This window comes from Anguilla anguilla, chromosome 5 (genome assembly GCF_013347855.1).
Source record: "Anguilla anguilla isolate fAngAng1 chromosome 5, fAngAng1.pri, whole genome shotgun sequence".
Lineage (NCBI taxonomy): Eukaryota > Metazoa > Chordata > Actinopteri > Anguilliformes > Anguillidae > Anguilla > Anguilla anguilla.
The window spans coordinates 51,070,298-51,092,608 of NC_049205.1; the positions used below are offsets into that span (position 1 = coordinate 51,070,298).

The window sequence follows — 22,311 nt, forward strand, 5'->3', positions numbered from 1 at the left end:
CGCCTGCGTGTTTGTTTGCTGCCTTTCTGAGCGCCCTGGCCTTTCTGAACACTGTTGAAGGACCAGACCGTGAAGGACAAAGCGCTCCAGAGCATGGCCTCCATGTCCTCGGCTCAGATCGTCTCCGCCACCGCCATCCACAACAAGCTGGGCCTGCCGGGCCTCCCGCGGCCCGCCTTCCCCGGAGCCGCTGGGGTAAGATGCCCGCCATCGGCCCGCTCAGTCCAGCTGCCTGTGCTAGCCTTCAGGAAGCCCCTGCTTAAGTCAGTGCCGTTGAATGTTTGTAGATGACATGATGTTTAAGATGTCATGTGCTCTCTCAGAAACCGTGTGTGCATGCGCGTTGGCAGGTTGTGGGTTGCGTTAAGTTGCGTGTCTTTATTAACCATTGATTTCTATGTTCCGTAGATTTGGCAGGGCATGATATCAGCGGGCCAGCCAGGATCATCACAAGAGTGAGTACTGTAGTCTGCCTGGAGGCTGGGGAGGTGGGGGAGGCAGGGCATGTTAGTGAGACCAGGGCCTCTGCTGTTCTGTACTTACCCCACATTCATTCCCCACACACTTTGTTGTCATTGTTAGTTGTTGGATATGTAGGGTTTGGTCAGTACCACCAGACACTGCAGTTAAGTAGCTTAGGGTAGTAGCCTGTGTAGACTCCTAGCCTAGCCAAATGTCACCATTAAGAAAATAATGAAGTTAGATATTGTCAAACAGACGATCAAAATTTTCATTGTAAGCTGGTCCATCTTTTTTTAATGCCTTGTGTCCTTTCTGTCCAAACTTTTTTTATTGAATTGGACTAATGTAAAAAATGATCAGTTTGGTACTTATGAAACATTGACTGTTTTACAGTAGATAGCTTGCACTCATAAAGTGAAAGGTAGATCGGCTAGCTCACAACAAAAAAGTTACAGTAAGACTACTAACACTATTTTATTTATGAAAGTAAAATAAAAGAACAAGAAACACAATTAGATGCACTTATGTTGAATTGTTTATGATCAAGTCTTCCGCATTGTGATGTTCTACCAATATGATACACTTTCTGCCCCAGGGTTGTGTGAACACGCTCTTTTGTTCACAAACATGAAATTGGTCTGTTAGGCTATTTTGAGACTGAGCCCATTGTTTTGTGTTTTTGCAAGGCCCTATATATTTGGAAAAGAAATACAGTGCAACTCCGCCCTTCCAGTGGGCCCCTAGGTCAGCGGGCCCTGGGGCGGAAGACCCCTCCCCCAACCCCCCACCCCCCAATCCAACCCTTGTGCTGCTTTAATGCTCTTTCCCCTTCCTTTTTAGCATTAAGCCCTTTGCCCAGCAAGCCTACCAGATCCAGCCAACAGTCACAACATCCATTGCAGGCAAGAGTTTGGCTTCAGTCCTTTATTTGTGAACCGTTTACACATTCCTGCCTGTATGGTTTGAGTAGAAAGCTGACAGTGTGTATTGGGGCCCCCCAGGGTACGAGTCCCCCACAGCTCAGACGCCTACCGCCCCAGCCTGGCAGGGCCGCTCCATTGGGACGTCCAAACTGCGGCTGGTGGAGTTCTCCGCCTTCCTGGAGCAGCAGCATGACCCCGACTCAGTAAGTACACATCTGTCTAACAGTGTGACCCAGACTTAGTGTACTGGCTATGTGACCTGTACTAAGTGAGTACACATCTGTCTGACAGTGTAACCCAGACTCAGTAAGTACACATCTGTCTGACAGTGTAACCCAGACTCAGTAAGTACACATCTGTCTGACAGTGTGACCCGGACTCAGTGAGTACACATCTGTCTGACACTGTGACCCGGACTCAGTAAGTACACGTCTGTCTAACACTGTGACCCGGACTCAGTGTACTGGCTATGTGACCTGTACTAAGTAAGTACACATCTGTATAACAGTGTGACCCGGATTCAGTGAGTACACATCTGTCTAACAGTGTAACCGGGACTCAGTGTACTGGCTATGTGACCTGTACTAAGTGAGTACACATCTGTCTGACAGTGTAACCGGGACTCAGTGTACTGGCTATGTGACCTGTACTAAGTGAGTGCACATCTGTCTGACAGTGTAACCGGGACTCAGTGTACTGGCTATGTGACCTGTACTAAGTGAGTACACATCTGTCTGACAGTGTGACCCGGACTCAGTAAGTACACATCTGTCTGACAGTGTGACCCGGACTCAGTAAGTACACATCTGTCTGACAGTGTGACCTGTACTAAGTGAGTGCACATCTGTCTAACAGTGTAACCCGGACTCAGTGTACTGGCTATGTGACCTGTACTAAGTGAGTGCACATCTGTCTAATGGGAACTGGATTCCTTGAGTACTGCACCTAACAGCTAATTCTGAATCTTGTAAAGAAAAGAAAATGCATGGTGGAAACACAAGTTATGCTTGCCTAGTGTGCCTAGTGGGAAAACCCTAATCTGTCCTCTGACCCAGTGACCTGTGACCCCGAGCACATGACCTCCAGTGACCTCCCCAGCCAGCATATGTGCAGTGAATGTGGCCCTGGGCAGCTCTGCTGGGGTTCCTACTCCAGGGCTGGAAGTGTCTCATAAATAAGTTGTTAGTTCTTGTTTCAGAGATGAGGGATAAGGTCTCTGTTTGTGTAAAGGGGGGGGGGGGGGGGGTCACGTCATGCACAAACAGTGTGTACCACCCCTGTGTGTCTTTCCCACAGCTTAAAAACTGCGTTCGCCTGTGATATTCATTACCCCCGCAAACGCCCAAAGCGCAGTTTCATTATGTGAGGGTGTAAGAGCGGCTGCAGCAGAGCAGCGAGGCGTTCATGGGCACACAGAACGGAGCCTCGCGCGCGGGCGGCGTCGAGCTGCTGTTCTGACCAGCGGCTTCGCATCGCTCCTCGTTAGCTTCTTGGACACGGGCGATCCGTCACGGCCGGCCCGCATTCCTGAGTCAATTTCATTTTCTGCGCTGACGTCGCGTGACAGCGGCCATCAGTCTTGCGCCGGGGGCCGGGGCGCTCGAGACGGCGTCCTGCCGGCTCGGCTGCTGCTGCTGAACTGAAGGCCGACGTCACAGCGCCTCACAAATTCCCCGCCGCTCGGCGTTCTTAAGGGCCGTCCGGAGCTCTTCACAGGCACTTTCCTGACATCTCTCTGCCACCCAAGAAAGAACTTGTTTTGAGCAGTGAGACTTCAGAGGTGCAGCACACACACGTATGGGTCCTGACGGTTAAGGCGATATGTACACCGAGCACAGTTCAGCTCGCTTGAACAAAGACCACCTCTTGTAGTCCTTTTTAAATGGTCTTTAAGGCCAAAATAAAGGGAATCTACAATGGCTGGATGGCCGTTGGAATAATCACACATAAGTTATGGCTGTGTTTTTAACTTGCGTAACATGCTACATTGTTTCTGATCGATATCTGGGATTGGAATCACTATAAAGAACTCCGTTCCCATACAGAAAAAGTGCTGAATGAGACAGGCTGAGTGAGTGGTGTGGAGTTTGATTTCTAAAGCCGTTTCCTCTCCTCCTCCAGTACAACAAGCATCTCTTTGTGCACATCGGACAGACGAATCACTCCTACAACGATGCCCTGCTGGAGTCTGTGGACATCCGTCAGATTTACGACAAATTCCCCGAGAAGAAGGGGGGCCTAAAAGAACTGTTTGGCAAAGGGTCACAGAACTCCTTCTTCCTCCTCAAGTTCTGGGTGAGTGTCATGGCCAGGGACCCTGCTGCGTGTGTGTGCGCGTGTGTGTGTGTGTGTGCGTGTGTGTGTGCATGTGTGGTGTGTGTGTGCAAGTGTGTGCGTGTGTACGTGTGTGCAAGTGTGTGTGTGTGTGTGTGGGGGAGCTTGCGTGCGTAAGTGTGCGAGCGTGTGGGTGTTTGGGAGTGTGCGAGTGTGTGAGTATGTGTATGTCTGTCTGATTGTGTGTCTCTTTCTCTTTGGGCAGTGTAGTGCAGACATTGCAGAAGCTTTGTTTGAACACCTGCCTGCTGTATGAAAGATGCAGGGGATTGTGGGAAAGAGGGAGTGCCTGCTTCCCTCTGCTGGTGGAGGCTGTAATTGTGTACGTTGCAGCATTAATGTTTCAAAATTGGATGTGGATCTGTGATTCACTGCAGCTCTGCGAAATGACATCACATGAGAGAATGAATCATATGAGCTTTTGGTAAGACCAGGCATTGTCTGGATATCTGGTGAAAGGGACCTCTGGTAATTATTAAATAGCAGAGTCTAAGAATAAGGTGGAGTGGATGCAAGTGCCTGAATAAGAACAGCAATTCCAATGACAAAGCAGTGATCTCAGGTTTGAACATCATTAATATTTACGTCTAATCTCAGGATTGTATGGGGCGTGAATTCAATTAATATTTATTGATATGAAGCCATTGTAAGGCAAATGAACCGCGTGAATTTTTTTGTGTTGAAATCTAAAGAGACGAGTGTGTGAAATCCAGGCAGTTTGTACAGCAGTGTAGCAGCGCGATGCAGGCTCAAAACCGCCTGCTAATTCTGTTTAATATTTCAAAGGACCGCTCCGACCCCTCCGCGCAGCTGAAAGCTGTTTAACCAGGACGCGCGCTCGCGTTCCCTAATGCAGAGCGACGCGGAGCAGCGGTCCGCTAAGTCAGCCTCTCGGCCAGGACGAGCCCGCTCCAGCTCTTCACGAGCCCTGTGGTGAAATAATGGGCAGTGTCGCCGGCCAGCTCTAACGACGGGTCAGAGCGGCTGAGGAGGAGGAGGAGGAGGAGGAGGGGATTGGCTCTTCTCCGCGGTCCAAACGGTCGCTGTCGGCCTGTTAGGAGCCGCTCCTCGTTATCCGATTCGCCCCCTCCCGGCAGACTGTCGCCGGCTCTGCCTGCAGATTTTCTCTCTGTGGTACGGGGCTGGCGCGCGGCTGTGTTCTGCTAATGACGGTGGACTCTTTGCCACTGAGTGCCGAGTGGAACAACCTGCATGGATATGGGATGAGTCACTTCTGGGGGAATTAACTGGAAAAATGTTTAAGCGGAGTAGATCAGTCCTCTTCTTCATAACACTGCAGGTAAGGGACAGGGATAGCATTGTACTGTAAGCATACTATGGTCAGGAACCCATCATTTTTTTCTTGATGGGAAAATACAAGAGTGGCGGATGAAGCAGCAGGGGGCACTCTTGCCTCGTGCGGCCAGAACATAAGCCTTTACTCAAAGCTGAACGCTGCCATGAAGGACACCTCTGAATTTCAGCCCTCCCATCATGAGGCTCCTAAGCCATGTATTTTGGGGTTCCCTGAATTGTTTGTGTTTTGGGGTACCCCTAAGGTCTGTGTGTTTTGGCATCCCCAGGCTGACCTGAACTGCAATATACAGGACGACACAGGGGCCTTCTACGGCGTGACCAGCCAGTACGAGAGCTCGGAGAACATGACCATCACCTGCTCCACGAAGGTCTGCTCCTTTGGCAAGCAGGTGGTGGAGAAGGTGGAGGTGAGTGCCTACGTCACACTCTGCGTTAGGGCATTCCGATGCCTTAAGCTACTCATGCTACTATAACACTGAGCCGGTTAATAGTTTCTGTGCTCTGTGGCGCAATCTTAGGTATTTGGCTCATGGCTAAATGTCAATAGTTTCTCTGCTCTGTGATGCTAAGGTATTTGACTCATGGCTAAATTACATTACATTACATTACATTAATTACATTAATTACATCAAATTACATTACATTACAAATGCTAACATGACATTGATTAACTTTTTTGTTTTTTAAGAATGAACTTGCAAATTGTTAAACAGCTGTTGGATTATGTTCCCCTGCAATGTAGAGAGCAGCACCTCCAGCGATCTCAGTTAACAGGCCTCTGCTCCTCACTCATTAATATGTGAGCTTAATGCACAGGGACTGTGTTGTCTGTGCTTACAGTTAGCCATGCACCCTGCAGTCCAACTGTAGAATGTTAAGAGCGATCAAAAAACATTCTCTCTCTCTCCCTCCCTCCTTCCCTCTCTCTCTCTCTCTCTCCCTCCTTCCCTCCCTCCCTCCCTCCCTCCCTCCCTCTCTCTCTCTCTCAGACGGAGTACGCGCGGTTTGAGAACGGGCGCTTTGTGTACAGGATAAGCCGGTCGCCCATGTGCGAGTACATGATCAACTTCATCCACAAGCTCAAGCACCTCCCCGAGAAGTACATGATGAACAGCGTCCTGGAGAACTTCACCATCCTGCTGGTAAGCCCGTAGCCCGGCCGGGCAGCCGTCAATCGAACCCTGCCGCCCCCGGCAACGTCAGCACTATGGACCCCCCTGTCTGTGAAAGGGGAGGGGCCCAGTAGGGGAGGGGGTTGGGTCTCACACAGGGACAACACCAAAGCCCCAGGGGGGCAGGGAGGACACCAGGAAGGGATTACAGCCCCATTATTCAGTGTACAATGGCCCTTTAAGAGAGTGTGTGTGTGTGTGGTGTGTGGTGTTTATGTATACACATGTTTGTGTGCTATATGTGTCAGTCTTTGTGTGTGCTCCTTCATGCGTGTGTGTGTGCGTGTGCATGTGCCTTCCAGTGGTTGCATGCGTGCATGCATGTCTGTGTGCTATATACGTATGCATGCCAGGGTTGTTTATGCTAGCGCTCGCTCTGAGCCGCACAACGGTTGGGTTAAGAGTAACGCTGTCCCCCCCCGCCTCGCTGCAGGTGGTCACGAACAGAGACACGCAGGAGACGCTGCTGTGCATGGCCTGCGTGTTCGAGGTGTCCAACAGCGACCACGGCGCCCAGCACCACATCTACAGACTGGTGAAGGAGTGAACCACCCCCCCCCTCCCCGCGCCAAAGCCTTTACCACACGGACTGAACCTCAATGCAAGTGGCAGTGCCTCTACATAAAAACCAGACCCTCCTTTGGGTAAAGCCTATTATTATTGTTATTATTACCATTTTTTAACGTATACGTGTATGACTGCAGCTGTGAATTGCGGTACAGTTGTTTTATGTTTTGATACGGGGGGGGGGGGGCGGGGGATCTACATATTAACGAGTGACTGGTCAATGTCTGTCTGCGGGAAGATATACATGTATATAATCAGGCAGGACATAAATACTAAACAGGATTACCTGTTGGGGGGGGGGGGGGGGGGTTGCATTTGGTGAACACTTTGTTTCTTCTCTGTTTTTATCCTGTGATGTCCACTACAAACAAAAAAAACCCTGTAGCCTTTGTTTCATGGGTTATGTTAACTACACAGCTGTATGTTTGATTGTGTAAGAGAGTGACTGTGTGTGTATGCGGTGCAGTCCCTATTCGGACGGTGACACTTGTGTTGTTTTGGCGCACTGTGCTCTAGCACGTCGGATTTGAAATGAAACGATGGATGCGATGTTGTGCAGACCGTGGGCTGTCATTCGGGGACGTATGCATCCATACCGGGTGATGCGCGTAGGAATTACAGCCCAAACCAGTGTGGTGGAGCAGAGACAAAGCTCCGAAAACAAACTGTGTCGCTGTCCAAAACCTTACGGACTGCACTGCCCATCTCCGTATCCATGCACACAGGCACATTTCCAAAGAAAAGTATTTGAAATGAATAATTTCCATTCACAAATAAAAAATATTTAAAGGACAGTTCATTGTGGCTGTCGTTGTGACAAGGAAACTATACTAAAAGATTCATAACTTTAATCAGTTCAGAAATCCCACCTGCTTAGATACTCCTCATTACTGACACTAATAACCTACAAAAGAAATGAAATGCACTGTGAGAACATTAAGCATATATGTATAATATTTTGGCCTTGGCCAAACTACTAAAATTGCAATAAGAAAACCTGTATATTTTTAGCCTGTTAAATGTTTTTTTTTCCAGTATGTAAAAAGAAAACAAAAACAGCTGCATTAAAAACACACTAAAGTAAAAGAAATAAACGAAAGTACGACACTAATTCTCAGATTTATCTTCACCCTGTTCTAGGCACTTGGCTCTTCTGATGGTGCACAATTTACCAAGGCGTGGTTCCGTTTGTCTGTTAGCCACAAAATGCATTAAAAGGCCTGGGATCACTTTAAGAATGTCAGGCAATGCTAGGAAAACACTTAGCACTGCATTTGGATGGCATTTAAATGATGTCATTAATTATATCCGGTCATAGTGGCTGTTTTGCAGCCACAGGCGCGTCCCATAAGCCCAAGGCCTACCTTTCTCTGTGATTCCAAGCCTTAATGAAATACAGTGGTGTGAATTCCAAAAGATGCCTCTTAAGCTGTGAGTTCTTCGCCAAGCTGGGAAGACTTTGTCATTGTCATTTACACTATTGTACAGAACTGCCAAAGTATAACTGTATACAGTGCCTTAGTGTATGTTGTAATTACAGACCAATTAACTTGTAGAATGTCTCATTAAATAATACTCCCAAGGTCAGTGTGCGTGTGCGTGCATGTGTGTGTGTGCACGTGTGTGTGTGTGTGTGTGTGTGCGTGTGTTAAAATGCACAAGTCATTGTCTCTCAAACATGTAGATACCGGCTGTCTCCATACCTTATCAAAACTAACCATGGCAAGCAGAGGATGGCTTCAAGATCTGTTTGTACAAACACTGGCATGGGATGTACACTTTAGAGTAAGACAACATATACTAAACTTTGCCTTTCCTTGTCTAAAAGACCAAAAATCTATTGAGGTGTATTGGAACTCTAATCTTTCCCTGCACTGTAGCATGAATGTGCCTTCGGTTTGGAATTTCAAGCATAGAAAAGACATTAAGAATAACTACTAGTAGCAAAACCAAAATAAAAGACAAATTAAAATGACTAAATACAATAGCCTAAGTGAGAGTGAACTGATCACCACAATGCCTTTTTAAGTTTTGTAATAACACGGTGAGACAGAATGTGTTTCAATAGAGATTATATGAATTATTGAGAAAGCATAGTGTGGCACAGTGCAAAGTGGTATAAAAGATATAGATCTGTTCATTAGTGTAATGTAAGTCCCCCAGGATGGGGCCATTCTCTTAAATGGCAGACTTGTTCAGTGCAAGTCATTTTTAACCCTTTATTTACCCATGCTTTTGGAATCGTTGTGCTCACAATTTCAGGTTTTAACAGCCTAAACAGCAGTTGGCTTCAAATAGTCCCTCTGCATCAAGGAATGACCATTTGGAGGTTCATTACAAACTGAATTAAAGCAGATGTATTTGTGTCTACACTGAGGCTTATGAGTGAATTGTAAGCAGTACAAAGGGCTTTGGGGAAATGGATAACTCATCATTTGGATGGCTGCACAGTGTATTACAGATATTCTTAGGTGGAGGAAAAGTCCCAAGTTGTCATAAATTTTACAGACCACACAGCTGACAGAATGAAGGATGTTATGTAATGTACTTTGAGCTGCTGTTAAGCTACTGTCTGAAGATTCACTTTAATGCCGTAGAAGATGCACTTCTACACGGATGTTTTTGTTGTCCTTGCAGGAATTCATGTTGGAAATGTTGGTTCCTGAATTGTATTAAAATTTGAATAATACTTAAAATAGTTTCAAATCATGGAAAATCCCTTTATGGCTCCACTGTAAAATAAAAATATTCACTTATAAGGGGGAGAAAACAAATGCAGTCCAAGTTGGTATGAATGCCCAGTATGTTGCTATGTGGCTGAAGACGACAATGGAGTTTATCATCTTGAATCAAACAGCCACAGCCTCTGTTGAACTTTGGTTTCTGTGTGTTTTTTTAATCATTTTTGTTTGCCAGCTATTTTGTCATGTGTACCTGTGTTCTGATATATGAATAACTTAAAGAGATGAGCTCAGTTCTTGTTTTGTTGTACATGTATACAATGGTTTGTGTGAAGACTTCAGTACATACAGAAGTCAAGTCAGTGGTGATACTGTTGATGCTGTACTGCTGGTACTTTTGACAGTCAGTTCCGTTTTGAAACCATTTAGAATACCTCTCGTTTCATGGGGATTGTAAGACTATTGCCTTTCATACCGTGAATGTTTGCGAGATATTTTAATAAGACACTGAACCACGTCTGGGGGAATTTTGACGCAAACATATCAGCAGTTAAGCTCTTATTACGTGTTTGTATTTTGTCTTTATGTGTAGGTACTGGTACCTTTTTTTTTTGTTTATAACCATTTTAAATGTTTGGCTTTAAAGTGAAAATTTTCTTTTGTTCAGAATACAGTAGTGTCATGGAAACTGTTGGGGTTTGTGTGCAGAGATTTTTTTAAAGGTGCTTTTGTATAAAGAGAATCACGTATCCTGGCTTTTCTTGGTACAAATGTGAGATATCGGCTGTCCGCGAGGACAGTGCAGTGCAGAGGCGGCTGTCCTGCCGCGCCTGCACGTGGTTTCTTCACTGCAAACGCTCTCGTATTTGCTCTGTAACATTTTGATGCCTTCTTGATAAAGTGGTAGATATTTTGTAGCTTTCTAGGGACTTTGTATGCATACAATATCAAACAAAAATAAATGATTAAAAATGTGATTTCTGTCCACTTGTGTTTTCTGAATGGAATGCACAACAGTTTGACTGTTTTCAATATACAGTATGTGACAATTGATGATTGAAAAAAGATTTCCTTATGCAAATATGCAGAAATAAATGTATCCACTAGGTGGCTGCACAATCCCAGGAAACTGGCTGTACTTGGCTGAAATACTTTGAAATGCAAGACTGCTTGTAATCAAGTGCTGTAAAGATGAACTATAACAAATTGTCTGGTAGGAGCTTGAATTATTTTGAGAAACTTTTCTACCACTAGAGGTCAGTCTCCTTCTACTTCCCCAGTCCTTTGATTCATTAACTCCAGTCTGGTGGTCCGTACTGAAGCTGACCGTACTGAGATTTTGGGAGTTTCGGGAACGCCTTGTACTGAGAACTGTTCCTTACAAACCTCTCGCGGTCTGTCTAAGGGTTGTACAACCCCAGCCATGCAGGGGCGTGGAGCTCTGGGATGTTGTCCTTTCAGTTGTGCATTTTACTTAATTAGAACGTTCAAAATGCTCTGACCTGATTTGTGAGGGGTTATTGTCCAATCAAATGAGAACATTTTCATCTACTTAAAGAAATAAAAGCCACAACTGGAAGCACAACATTCACTTAACCGTTAAACGTTTATTGTCATCAAGGCTGACTTGCATGTGGAGTAATACTAATGTTGAACACAAGAGGGTGCCATGCCCATAGCAAAGAAATACAACAGCCGATTAATGTATTGCACAACGCTTCTCAATACCTGCCTTTTTTTCTTTTTTTTTTTTTGCTCCGTTTAAACTATTTTTATTGTTTTCACCTTTTTTATTCAGATGCAACATAAACACTATTCTCTAACCTTTTAAAGTAGTTGCAAATGTATTCATTTTAAAGTAATATTTAGCATAATTTGCCGCCTCATCACTGGGCAACAATAATAATGCTGGTGCTCCATGCCCTGCAACACCTGCTCAGAACCTCTTTAGCAATGCACTGGTGTGTTTCTTCCTGGAATAAATGCTACAGGTGTTGCGTCAGAAACTGCCATGCAGTGCATCAGAATGAGGTTTCATTTGTGTCTATGAACCTTTTTTTAATGCAATGTTTAAATATTTGACTGTTTTTTTTAGTCTTATTTCATAGCTGCAGTGTCACCCAGGAGCCTTCACACTCATCCGAAGTAAGTGGTGCCAAGACCTGCTTCTTTGCACTTTGCAGTGCACCGGCTAAGCTATATAGTCATAACATCGGCAGAGAAGACTTCATGCAAGGCTGCCGGCTGCAAGTAGGTGAGGATTTTACACCAGACCAGGGGCGCATCCATACACTGGACCAGGGTCTAAACAGGGTGGGCCACCCAGCAGCCCTGCAATGATCCATTTATATACCAAACATCCAAAACTCAGACCCCTTAGTCCAGCCTATTGAGCATATATGCTATGGCTATAGAATGCATCCACAGTCCTGGAGGACTGGTTCTTCTTAATGGAGGGTATAGAAAGAACAAACAATTGTGCCAAAAGAACCACAGGTAATTTAGCTACTTATGCAAATGAGGATTTTAATTAATCAGGACCAGGAGGAGAAGCCCTCTTGCAAAAGACTACTAAGAATTTCAAGCTGAACACAGTCATGGTGTATGGCTGAGAGCACAGCTCTCAGCCATGTGTCTTTCTGAACTTGTGATTTAGATTTTTGAGCTGCTGGACTCATTCATCTCTGCACTCTTTCATCCACAGTGCAATCTGCCTCCGCTTGTAGTGCAGTGGATGCTTGAGTACCTGGTGACAGGGGTAGTGTTAGAATAACATGAAGGCCACATGCACATTCCTGAAGCATCTCTGAGTCACCCGATGTCCTCTGAACGATGGCGGCTTTGTGGTCTTCATCTGCTGGGGTCACCAAGGTCTGAACTTCCCTGACTGATGATGTCATTTGCATCCTGTTGTGCCCACTGTAAATTCCATTACATAATGTTGTCTCCTATATTGGCTGTGCCCATGGAAAAGGTCTTTATAACACATTTCTGGGAGAAAAAATTAGGCTCCAAGCTCTAAATTATTGTGATGGATGTTTGATTTTATGGAGTTGTTCTTGTCTCTATCTGATGCTGGGGCTTTAGTTAAGGTCAATGGAATCAGGAGCTCCAGTAAGTACCAAGACATTTTGGCTAAAAACCTGGTTCTCTTTTCCAGGAACCTCAAACTTGGATGAAATTAACCAACCAACAAATGGTTAACTGACCTCAAAATTACTGCTTTGCAATGGCCATCTCAGTCATTTGAACGCATTTGAAAATGTGTGGTTTGAACAGAAGAGTGCAGTCCACAAACACAGACTGGAGGATATGAAGAGTCTTGAATTAATGTTCACCATCTCATAAAACTGTATCTAGAAGATGGGTATTGTTTTCCTTTTGAACGAATGGAACACAAAATACTTAACACAGGGGTGTGAATATGTATTTATTTGTTTATTTTGGGGATAGAAAAGACATGTATAATTTTAGAAGTGTTATTCCAGTTAATCCAATTCAACTATTATAAAATTTGAATATTTAGAAATAAAACGGCACAGTCTTTTTGTTCATCTTCATTAAGGGTGAGAATAATAACGGATGCCACTGCACTTCTTTCGCGTGTGTTTGTGGGTGGCCGTTTCCATCATCTGATGATCCTTATGTGTAAATCCAGCGACAGAAATCCAGAGTCCGTGGCGCCCGCGGTGTTCGGACTGCAGGCTTAACACTGTCGTAATAATACAAGCAGAATTCGCACACTTGTCTGCGCCCCTAGTCCAAAAGTGCTCTCGCCGTGAGCACTCCAAAGTGAACTTGCTAATACATTAGCAGCTTAGCTAACTTGGCACCTTTTATTTATTTAGTCTATTCATTTGTTAATTTCAGCAATTCTACTTATCTCACATAATTTATCAACACTGAAAAATTACTGTAATGTTTCACGATCTGAGCTCTATAAAGGACCGTTGTTTTAACACAGAATGACTGGCTCTATGTTCTTGCCATACATCGTTCTGTTTATGTGCCATGCGTATAGTTGCACAGTTGCTAAACGGTTTAACAGGGTCGTATTTAGACCCCCTCCCTCAATCATCATCCACTAATCCACTAAGCATTTGAAAAAGAAAAAAAAAGATGTACAAAATGAGTGCAGGCTGAACAACAGACGTTTCCCGTTCTTCTTCTGAGGATGCGTGATTGGGAATGATCTTAATATCATGGAAATTAGCTTTAAAATAATTGAACTCCAGTTAACCAAGCTTAAGCGTTTCGGGAAAACGCTGTATTGTTCTGCCTATTTTTCAATTGCTACATTGCTGCACAACACAATATACATAGTGGAAAAATTCCAAATAAATTATCAACGCGGACGACTACTCGTTTGCATCTCCAGACAAATTGGGCGGTGTTACTAACAAAGTTTACGAACATGCTCTTAAGAGTCGTCATGTGATCCGTAGTAGGTAGGACGGGGGAAAGCCCAGTTACTTTGCAAAGGCGACGCAGTGTTGCCTGTTGATATGCCACTAAGCAGTGACAGCAGAGGTAGACGCACGGACCGTCTCTCTTTCGTAGTATATCAAAGGGGGGACTCTTCTGCGGACTGTTATACACCCACCAAGGTAAATGCTATTGCAGTGAGCAACTGCTCTTAATTGTTTGTGGGGGAACGCGGGAAATGGAATATTGCCTTTGGAATTGAGGATGAGCTGCCACAATTTTGTTTACGTTTCCAAAATTAAAACAAAGATTCACCTTTAACAACAACCGAACAAGTGGCATCAACTTGTAAGCTAAACGGACTAAAAGTATCCATCCATTACCATCAGATTAACTATCATTTAAAATGGAGACGATGGAATCCAAAATATCAGTCTGGGTCTGCCGAGAGGAGAAGCTAGTCTCTGGGCTTTCAAGACGCACTACCTGTGCCGACGTTGTCAAAGTGCTTTTGGATGATCAAAACTTACAGCAAGGTGTTTCTGCAGCCATGCTCTCCGGACCTCCTGAGTCTTACTGCATTGTAGAAAAATGGAGAGGTTTTGAGAGAATTTTGCCCAACAAAACCAAGATACTTCGTCTATGGAGCGCGTGGGGAGTGGAGCAGAAAAACGTGAGGTTTGTGCTGGTGAAGAACGAGGCGTCTTTACCTAACAACGGACCCCGCAGCGCAGAGGCGCGGGTTGTTCTCAGCAAGGAGAGCCCGTGCGGATACAAAGGAATGGCGAGAGCGACCATGGCTTTTTCACAAGAAAAACAGAGGCGGATTGTGCGAAAGGCTTTCAGAAAGTTGGATAAAATTAATAAAAAGAGAGAAGAAAGTTTGTTTAAGGATACATCCGCAGTGGAGAAAATGGAAACATTAGTGCACCTGGTCATATCGCAAGACCACACTATCCGCCAACAGATCCACCGATTTAAGGAGCTGGATAGGGAGATAGAAAGGTACGAAGCAAAAATTCACTTTGACAGAATGAAAAGGCACGGGATCAATTACGTGCAGGATACATATCTGGTTGACGCGAACCCGGAGCCTGACGCGAGTGGCGACGGGGACATGCAGTGTTCATCCGAAACTTCTGCCCAGTTCGAGGAATATGTCAGCAAATGCAATGAAATCATTAAGCTGGAGGAGGAGCTGGCCGAACATCAGACACTTATGGACAGTATTACAGTGGAGATCCAAGAGGAGCTGAATCAACGGTGGATGAAACGACGGCAAGATGAACTTTCGAATAAAGACACAGAAAGCATCAAAGAGGTGGCTACCACAAGACTTCCAGCAGTAACCACCGAAACAGACTCTGCTCACATGGAAGCTGAAATTTCGCCTGAAGACGAGTTGCTCTTGGAGGAAGAGAGGGTCAAAACGCAGCTGGACACGAGTTTGTACATTGGACTTCGTCTGAACACGGATTTGGAGGCTATTCGAGACGATTTGGACTTGAGCCAGGAGCTGTGGAACGCGAAAGAGAAAGAGTTAAGGGATTTGCTTGAAAAAGTGAACTCTCTGGATTTAGAGGAAAGTATGCAACCGTCGCCGTTGGAGGACGACAAAGAAATGAATTCTGTGGTAACAGAGAGCGAAATGTTCAGTTCCTTAGAGACGAACAGCGGATGGGTCGAACAGGCCAGGGGGCTTTCAAAGACATGCAACACTAATGACGAGGACTCAGACACTGGGCTCAGTTCCATGCACAGTCAAGACTCGGACAACGCAGCAGTTTGCGAGTCGCTGGTTTAACTTCTTCATATTAAAGCAAAAATGCTGCTATGTCAACTCAGGGGATAGTCCATTTAAAAACTTTATTTTCTCTTCCAGAAGCCTGCCATGCGTAATTTATTAACACAGTGATGCCACTAACAGCAACTCGTCTGTCAAGCTGGACAAGGCAAAATATTTTCGAACTAAAATACGCACCAGTAGTAGCCTAACACCACGCTATCAATTATAAACTCAGTTATTCATACCGAAAGTTCATATTCCGTTGTCTCCATCAGAACTGAACGTGTAGGAAAGACAGGTTTTAATGTTCATATATGCTGGAAATGTTATGCGTGAGACTTGCAATTGTTATTTATGTCAAACTATGTAGTACCCAGCGACAATAAACGACTGCATTGTATTTGCAGAGAGCAGTGACGATGGGAGTGCCTTTTTGGTTCGTTACTAAAATGTTTATTGAGAAGGATAGGATATCCCATATATATATGGTCACGTGCAGGGAATAGCAAAATAATTAACTCACGCCACTCCAAAGTATTATGAAAAAGCAGTGTAGCCTATGAATTCGCATGCGCATGTATGAACAGCCTACACTAGCGTAGGTACTGTGTAGGAAAATAAAGTTGATTAACGAGTTGAATAATTTAAATTGCAAATATTTTCATTTTTATCGAAAATTTTGCTGCAGTATATTGAAAGGGTATTGAAAATATCAAGATTTTAAAGGGCATAACATGTACGCATACACCATAAAACCAAAAACAAATCTTGACAGTTGTGTTTGGGAAGGCTATAGCCCACAGTTATGCACATCCACAGGTAAGGCAAATGATGGTAAATTTGTTATGTTGACTGTAGACAACTAGGTCTGATTCTCTACAGTGGAACTAACCTTTCTTCATTAAAATGATTCCGGCACTTTGTCATTTAGAAGATGTCTGAACACAATGGGAGCAGGTTGCATGACAATAGAAGAGAACAAATCTTAAGAATTCAATGGGGAGGAATGTACATACGTATCTATGCTTGTGTGTACGTCATAATCTTACGCTAAATCAGCTCTCTGAGGTAAAAATTGATGTCTTTTTCAGGCAGCAGCCAGGGAAAATTTTGACCCACGTAACTGCAACACAATTATACATATTATAGTTCTATATTGTGAGGTAAAGAGTGTGTCATGATTGCAGAAACTGAGGGTTTTCCACAAAACTACAATGTGCCTCAAGCACATTGTTCGATTTAAACAAAACTGAATTCTAGTTTTGCAACTGATTATACCTCACAGTGAATGCTTCCTCTTAGGGGTTTATAGGGTGTTAAAATGTATGGAACAGCTTCACGCAGCTTAGGGCATTTTACAAGTGCTGTTGAGTTAGTGGAATAGTTGACATTTTGCCCAAAAATACTGTAAAAACCATGTTTTTACACTGGTCCCACAGATTACTGTAATCACAGGGTGTAAGAGGCAAAGATAGCACACAGCCCCCTTCTGACACCAAGGTGTCACCACCTGAGTTTGCCAAGGTAATGCAGCACTTGCTTGGCTGAGATGCTCCTGACTGTGTGAAGAAAAAAAAAAAACATGTTCCTGGGGGAGAAAAACAAACAGGAAACGTCTGTGGGAGAAGCGTGCTAAGATCACGCAATGGTGTCTGAGTGGTGATAGTGTGGAGTTGACCAAGGCCTGCGGGGGCCACAGTGGTGCTAAGACAGCTGCTGGGAGTGCAAGCACAAAGCAAGCACGGACACTTGCGTAACCGGATCATATGTGCCAGCCTCACATGCCCCTGGGTCAGCGATATATGGGGTAGTGGTGTGAGAAGGTCTGGGCTAGTTCGGTTCTCAGGGGACTCACACGCTAGATTGATATTTGAAATCAACTGATATTCACGGACATCACGACTTTCATGCCAACATCACCTTTGCTACTCCTCCTAGTGAAACAGAAAGTTTAGCCGTCTTGGTCACTGAAATGCCTGCAACACATCCCCCAATGATCACTCCTCTATCAAATACACATCTCTTCTAGCCATGTTGCCTTCTTATACACCCACCCAAGCATGCTGGGATTCTAATTTCTTAATGAGTTCAGGAACAACATCTGTGTGGAAGCACCTGCTTTCAATATACTTTGAATCCTTCATTCGCACAAGTATTTCCTTAATTTTGCCAGTCACCTATAGCTGGGCCGGTGAGTCATCATTTGATCATAGCATGAGATGTACAGAGCTATGTGAGGCATGGTTCCCAACTATCAGCAAACTGGTTTCAGCAGTTCAGGTTTGCATAATTCCTTCACGCTCACGTGTTTCTGGGCTCCTGTCAATAACCTTGGTACGAAAACAGCCACGGCATGCACAGATTTAACAGAAATGTGATGCAGACTTAGCTTCTTACCCAGCGGTCTAAATCCAATATCTCGCTTTCTTTAGTGTGCTGATACTGCAGTGAAACTTCAACACAGACAACAACACAATGTGAAGACAGGGCAGCGTTTTTATACTAATTTATACAGTGCTGTGTGTGTACAACTATTATACAATGCATGTGCTATATATGTAGTTAATTCAGTGCTACTGCTATATGAGTGGTCCATATAGGGCTTGTGTTATATGAGTAGTTTATACAGTGCATATATATATATATATATATATATATATATATAAGCAACCATAGAAAAAGAATAAGAAATGTTTTATATAGCAAGCATTGGAGACGAAATGAACTGTGAATTTGAGGAATGTTGATAAATGCCACTTAATACTGTACCCAAGTACCCAGTTATATTAAATTATACAATTTTTTGTTTGTTTGATATGGATTTCAATCTGCATAGCTGTTCCTCCAGGTTGTTTTTTTAGTTACAAACTGAATCAGTGGTCTCAGGTTTCAGAGTGATCCAGATTGACAAGCATTATTTAATAGTAGCTAAAAGCCCAACTGTTTGTAGAACGCTTATAAAAAAAATAATATTTTAAACTTTTAGTGGGTTCCTTCAAATACTGAGCTTCTATATTTTTGCTGTTACACACAGAATGGCATGTAGGCTACTAACACTCAACACGGTTACAACTTGCTGTGGTGTTCAAAAAACCCCTTTCTCTGATTTGGGCCCTACCCTTCACCCCTGCACTCTCCAGTGTACTTTAAGCACAGCAAGATGGGATGTAGTAAACATGCCAGAGTGTGGAGGATTGTAGGTATTCAGACTTATATCCCATGGACACAAACATTATGGGAAAACCAATGGAGAAAAATTCTGTCTAAAAAAGCCTTTATCAGTCTAAAAATAACAAACTATTTTGGCAGGAGAACCTGGGCAGGAGAGAGGATAGAACGTGGGAAACAAAAACCCAAAAACTCTGTGGTGTAGGAATGTCTGAAAGGATTTTTCCCCCGGTCCCATCTCCATTTCCTGATAACTGCCAGCAATCACAGCTGATTCTCTGCACGGAGGTGATAAGTGTGATGTTTTGAAAGTTATTGCTTGAGCAAATACTGGTCAAGAGATTACACGCTGCAGCAGCACGTAATGACTCTGACCTTAAAATGCTTTTCCACGTAGTGCAGACCTGCTCTTCAAGCATATGAACATATAAATGCATCTCACACATCTCTGTTAAAAATTGAAATATTTTTGGAGATTCTACACAGTAGGCAGGACACTCCGGATCATACGCCACCCCAGCTCTTCTGAAGAATGTATGCAAATCTCCAGTATATCTGGAACTTAAGAAGGTATACTGCAACTCAGTTCAGCAGCCCCGAAGAAGTAGCTGCTTTAAACATGGCCCACATTATTGTTCCTCATTCTTTGGACAGCATTACATTACCTTCCAGACATTTAGCATTTACACAACTTTTTACATAGCATTTACATTGCATTCATTTGTACAGCTGGATGTATAATGAAACAATGTAGGTTAAGCACCTTGCTTGAGGTTACATGCCTGGAAATCAAACCTGTGAGCTTTAGGTTACAAAACCAGTTCTTTAGCTATTATACTACACTGCCACATGCATTCAAGAAAGAAGAGTAACATGATGAAAATGTTCATCTATCTGTATTTTTTAGCAAAGCTAATTTCAATTGTGATGAAGGCAAATGTCTGTCCAAGGCATCCCTGAGTTAAAAAAATAGCATTAGATAAGAAACATATAGGTTGGCAAGGAGAAAAAGGTGATGCCTTATGTGAACACCCTCTTTGCTCTTTTTCATGAATGCATACGGATGTTCATCCACGTGAAAACATGGACAAACGCATGCACACATTCATATGTCTGTTCGAAAGCATACTGTAAGTTTACACTCTAACAGTCTTTCATGTTTTACTGCTGCACACAATGCAAATGTCTGGCTTTTTAAACTGTTTGACTCTTTTCCAAGGATCTAGAAGTGCTCATTTGTTACTCCAATGGTCAATGTTTTAAACTCACACTCCTGCCCGCAGACCAGACCTGCCACAGTCCCCCTCCTCCAGTTAGGCCCTGCCACAGTGATTAGCTTATGCTCCATCACCTACACATCATTAATAAATCACATACCAGTATTTATTGAGGACACACATGTACCCCATTAATACTTCAACAACCACCATCTGTCAGGCTGGCACCATTATTACACCATGGCCAGTCAAATCAACACAGGCCAGGACTATTACTATGCTGTGACAAATCACATCAGCGCGTGCGCGTCAGATGGATCCGGTCCCAGCGTGATTCATCACTCAGGTGACCCTGCGGGTCATGACCTGCTATGACCGCTTCCCAGGGTTCCATGGACATATACACATTAACTGATTCCAGATTCATATGTCAGTTAAACCATATTTAATGGTGAGATGGTGAGGATATATTGATCATTTTTCAGGGAATGTCACCACTGTAGCTGTCCTACAATGGGCTTAAATGGGGTTGGTTGCTTCATTACCATGGGTGGGGATGGGATGGAGCTCAGATATGAAGTGCTCTAAGTAGCAGAGAACTCTTTTAAAAGGGCCCTTTAATGGCCCTTCTGTGGTCTAGACATTTCTAAAAATATATTCTCTTGTGAAGCTTGTGGATGCTTGCTGTGTTGCTAGAACTACTTATTCCTTGGTATATGAAATATGTGTGAAATTTGTGTGCAGAATAGGTGCCTTCAAAAGAGCTTGAAATTCAGTGTTTTTAAGATAACATGCAAAAGAATCAAATCAGAGGCAAGGTAAAGACAATAGCAATACCAGAAAATCCACAACTTCCAAATTAGCTGTTTCTAACATTTTAAAAACAACATTTGACCCAGATTTAACACAGTCAACCATAAATAGGCACAGACTAGACACATTATGATTCAGTCAGTCATAACACAGGCTCAAACCAGACGCAATGCGATATACTCAGCCAAAACACAGACTCAAACCAAACACAGTCAGCCATAACAGACACAGACACAAGATGAAGACAGACTCTATGGCATGCAATGCATTATTACTCTGCTTCTGAGTAATTACATTATTATTATGTTGCCAGGTCAAAGTCAAATAAGACAAAACTCCTGAGCATGGAGATTGCACTCTATGTCATTTTCAAGGACAATGCCTATCCACTGAATTCAAGAGTCAAGAGAACTGCATCAAGGGTGCTGAAAATGTGATTACTGGTCATGTAACAGAAGTCTCATAGAAGCTCTGTGAGCTGTCTGACCAATCTGGTATCAGAGACAAGTTACTGTTTAAAATTTCCAATGCGTCAAAAGTCTACAACCGAGAGAAGAAACACTGGTATCTTTCAGAGCCAGGAACACTGCCCACTCAGGAGGTTTGTTTGTCCAGATATAAACGGGATAATGGGAAATGGCACTGAAGCTTCCACACATCCAATTAATGTTTCCAGCTGACCGGGCAAGATTCTAATGGATTCTGGTGCTGCACAATGACCCATTCTGGAAATCTGGCCATGATACACATAACTGCCAATCAGAGAGGTGGCACGGAATGCCTACTGCCATGGCAACCAAACAATTTTGCTCCAAAGGTTTTACACATCTACAGTAACTTTTTGCTTTGCACAACCATTACCACTTATCACTGCTGCCAGGGCTTTCCAGCCCTGATTCAGATAAACATTTCTTATCTGGAATCAGTGACGAGCTGCTCTGATTGGTAATTAGGCTGATGAGGTGATTTGTTTGGGGTAAAGAAAGATCATCCTGTCGTGGAAATGCCTGAGAGATTAAATATTTCCTGGGGTCACAGTGAAGCTGTCCTGACCTTGTGCTCTGCTTCAAAAAAATAATTTCCTGTCTCTTCAATAGAACATTCCAACACATGCTGTACCTTTTGGAGGTCAGTCTGTTGCATTGACATTTTAAGTGGTCATGGCCCCAAACCTGCTGTATGTGCCTTGCACACACACACGCACATACACACACACACACACACTACAGTGCATTATGGTTCATGCATAACAATAATGAGGAACAGCGGATGCTTCCATTGAAAATCCTTTGGGGAAATTCATCTGTTATGCAAAAGTGGGGTGTTATCCAGCCAAGTGTCTTTGGAGTTCTATTCATATTAATTATTAAATAGCTTAATTATTTCCCACTTAAAATAAGACAATGGCTGCCAGCACCATAGAAGCACTAATTGGTCATATTAATT

General features: G+C 43.7%; 2 protein-coding genes across 6 annotated transcripts in view; both read left to right on the forward strand.

Moving 5' to 3' along the window:
- The window catches only part of tead1b (TEA domain family member 1b), a 55,734-nt gene extending 45,301 nt beyond the window's left edge, over positions 1-10,433 (forward strand). For all 5 annotated transcript variants that reach the window (XM_035418743.1, XM_035418744.1, XM_035418746.1 and 2 more), the window contains 8 exons: positions 61-195; positions 409-455; positions 1,303-1,364; positions 1,464-1,588; positions 3,507-3,680; positions 5,303-5,443; positions 6,026-6,178; positions 6,642-10,433. In XM_035418743.1, the coding sequence (XP_035274634.1) occupies positions 61-195; positions 409-455; positions 1,303-1,364; positions 1,464-1,588; positions 3,507-3,680; positions 5,303-5,443; positions 6,026-6,178; positions 6,642-6,755 (951 nt within the window). In that variant the 3' untranslated portion in view covers positions 6,756-10,433. The remainder of the gene's footprint in view (positions 1-60; positions 196-408; positions 456-1,302; positions 1,365-1,463; positions 1,589-3,506; positions 3,681-5,302; positions 5,444-6,025; positions 6,179-6,641) is intronic.
- A 3,497-nt stretch (positions 10,434-13,930) lies between these two features.
- Positions 13,931-16,085, forward strand: rassf10b (Ras association domain family member 10b). The gene has a single exon (XM_035417117.1). It carries the CDS (start codon positions 14,288-14,290, stop codon positions 15,683-15,685), a length of 1,398 nt encoding a protein of 465 aa, XP_035273008.1. The 5' UTR covers positions 13,931-14,287; the 3' UTR covers positions 15,686-16,085.
- The last annotated feature ends 6,226 nt before the right edge of the window (positions 16,086-22,311 follow it).

What these genes read in the sequence shown, in the direction of transcription:
- rassf10b (XM_035417117.1), top strand. Translation starts at nt 14,288, where the DNA reads ATGGAGACGATGGAATCCAAAATATCAGTCTGGGTCTGCCGAGAGGAG.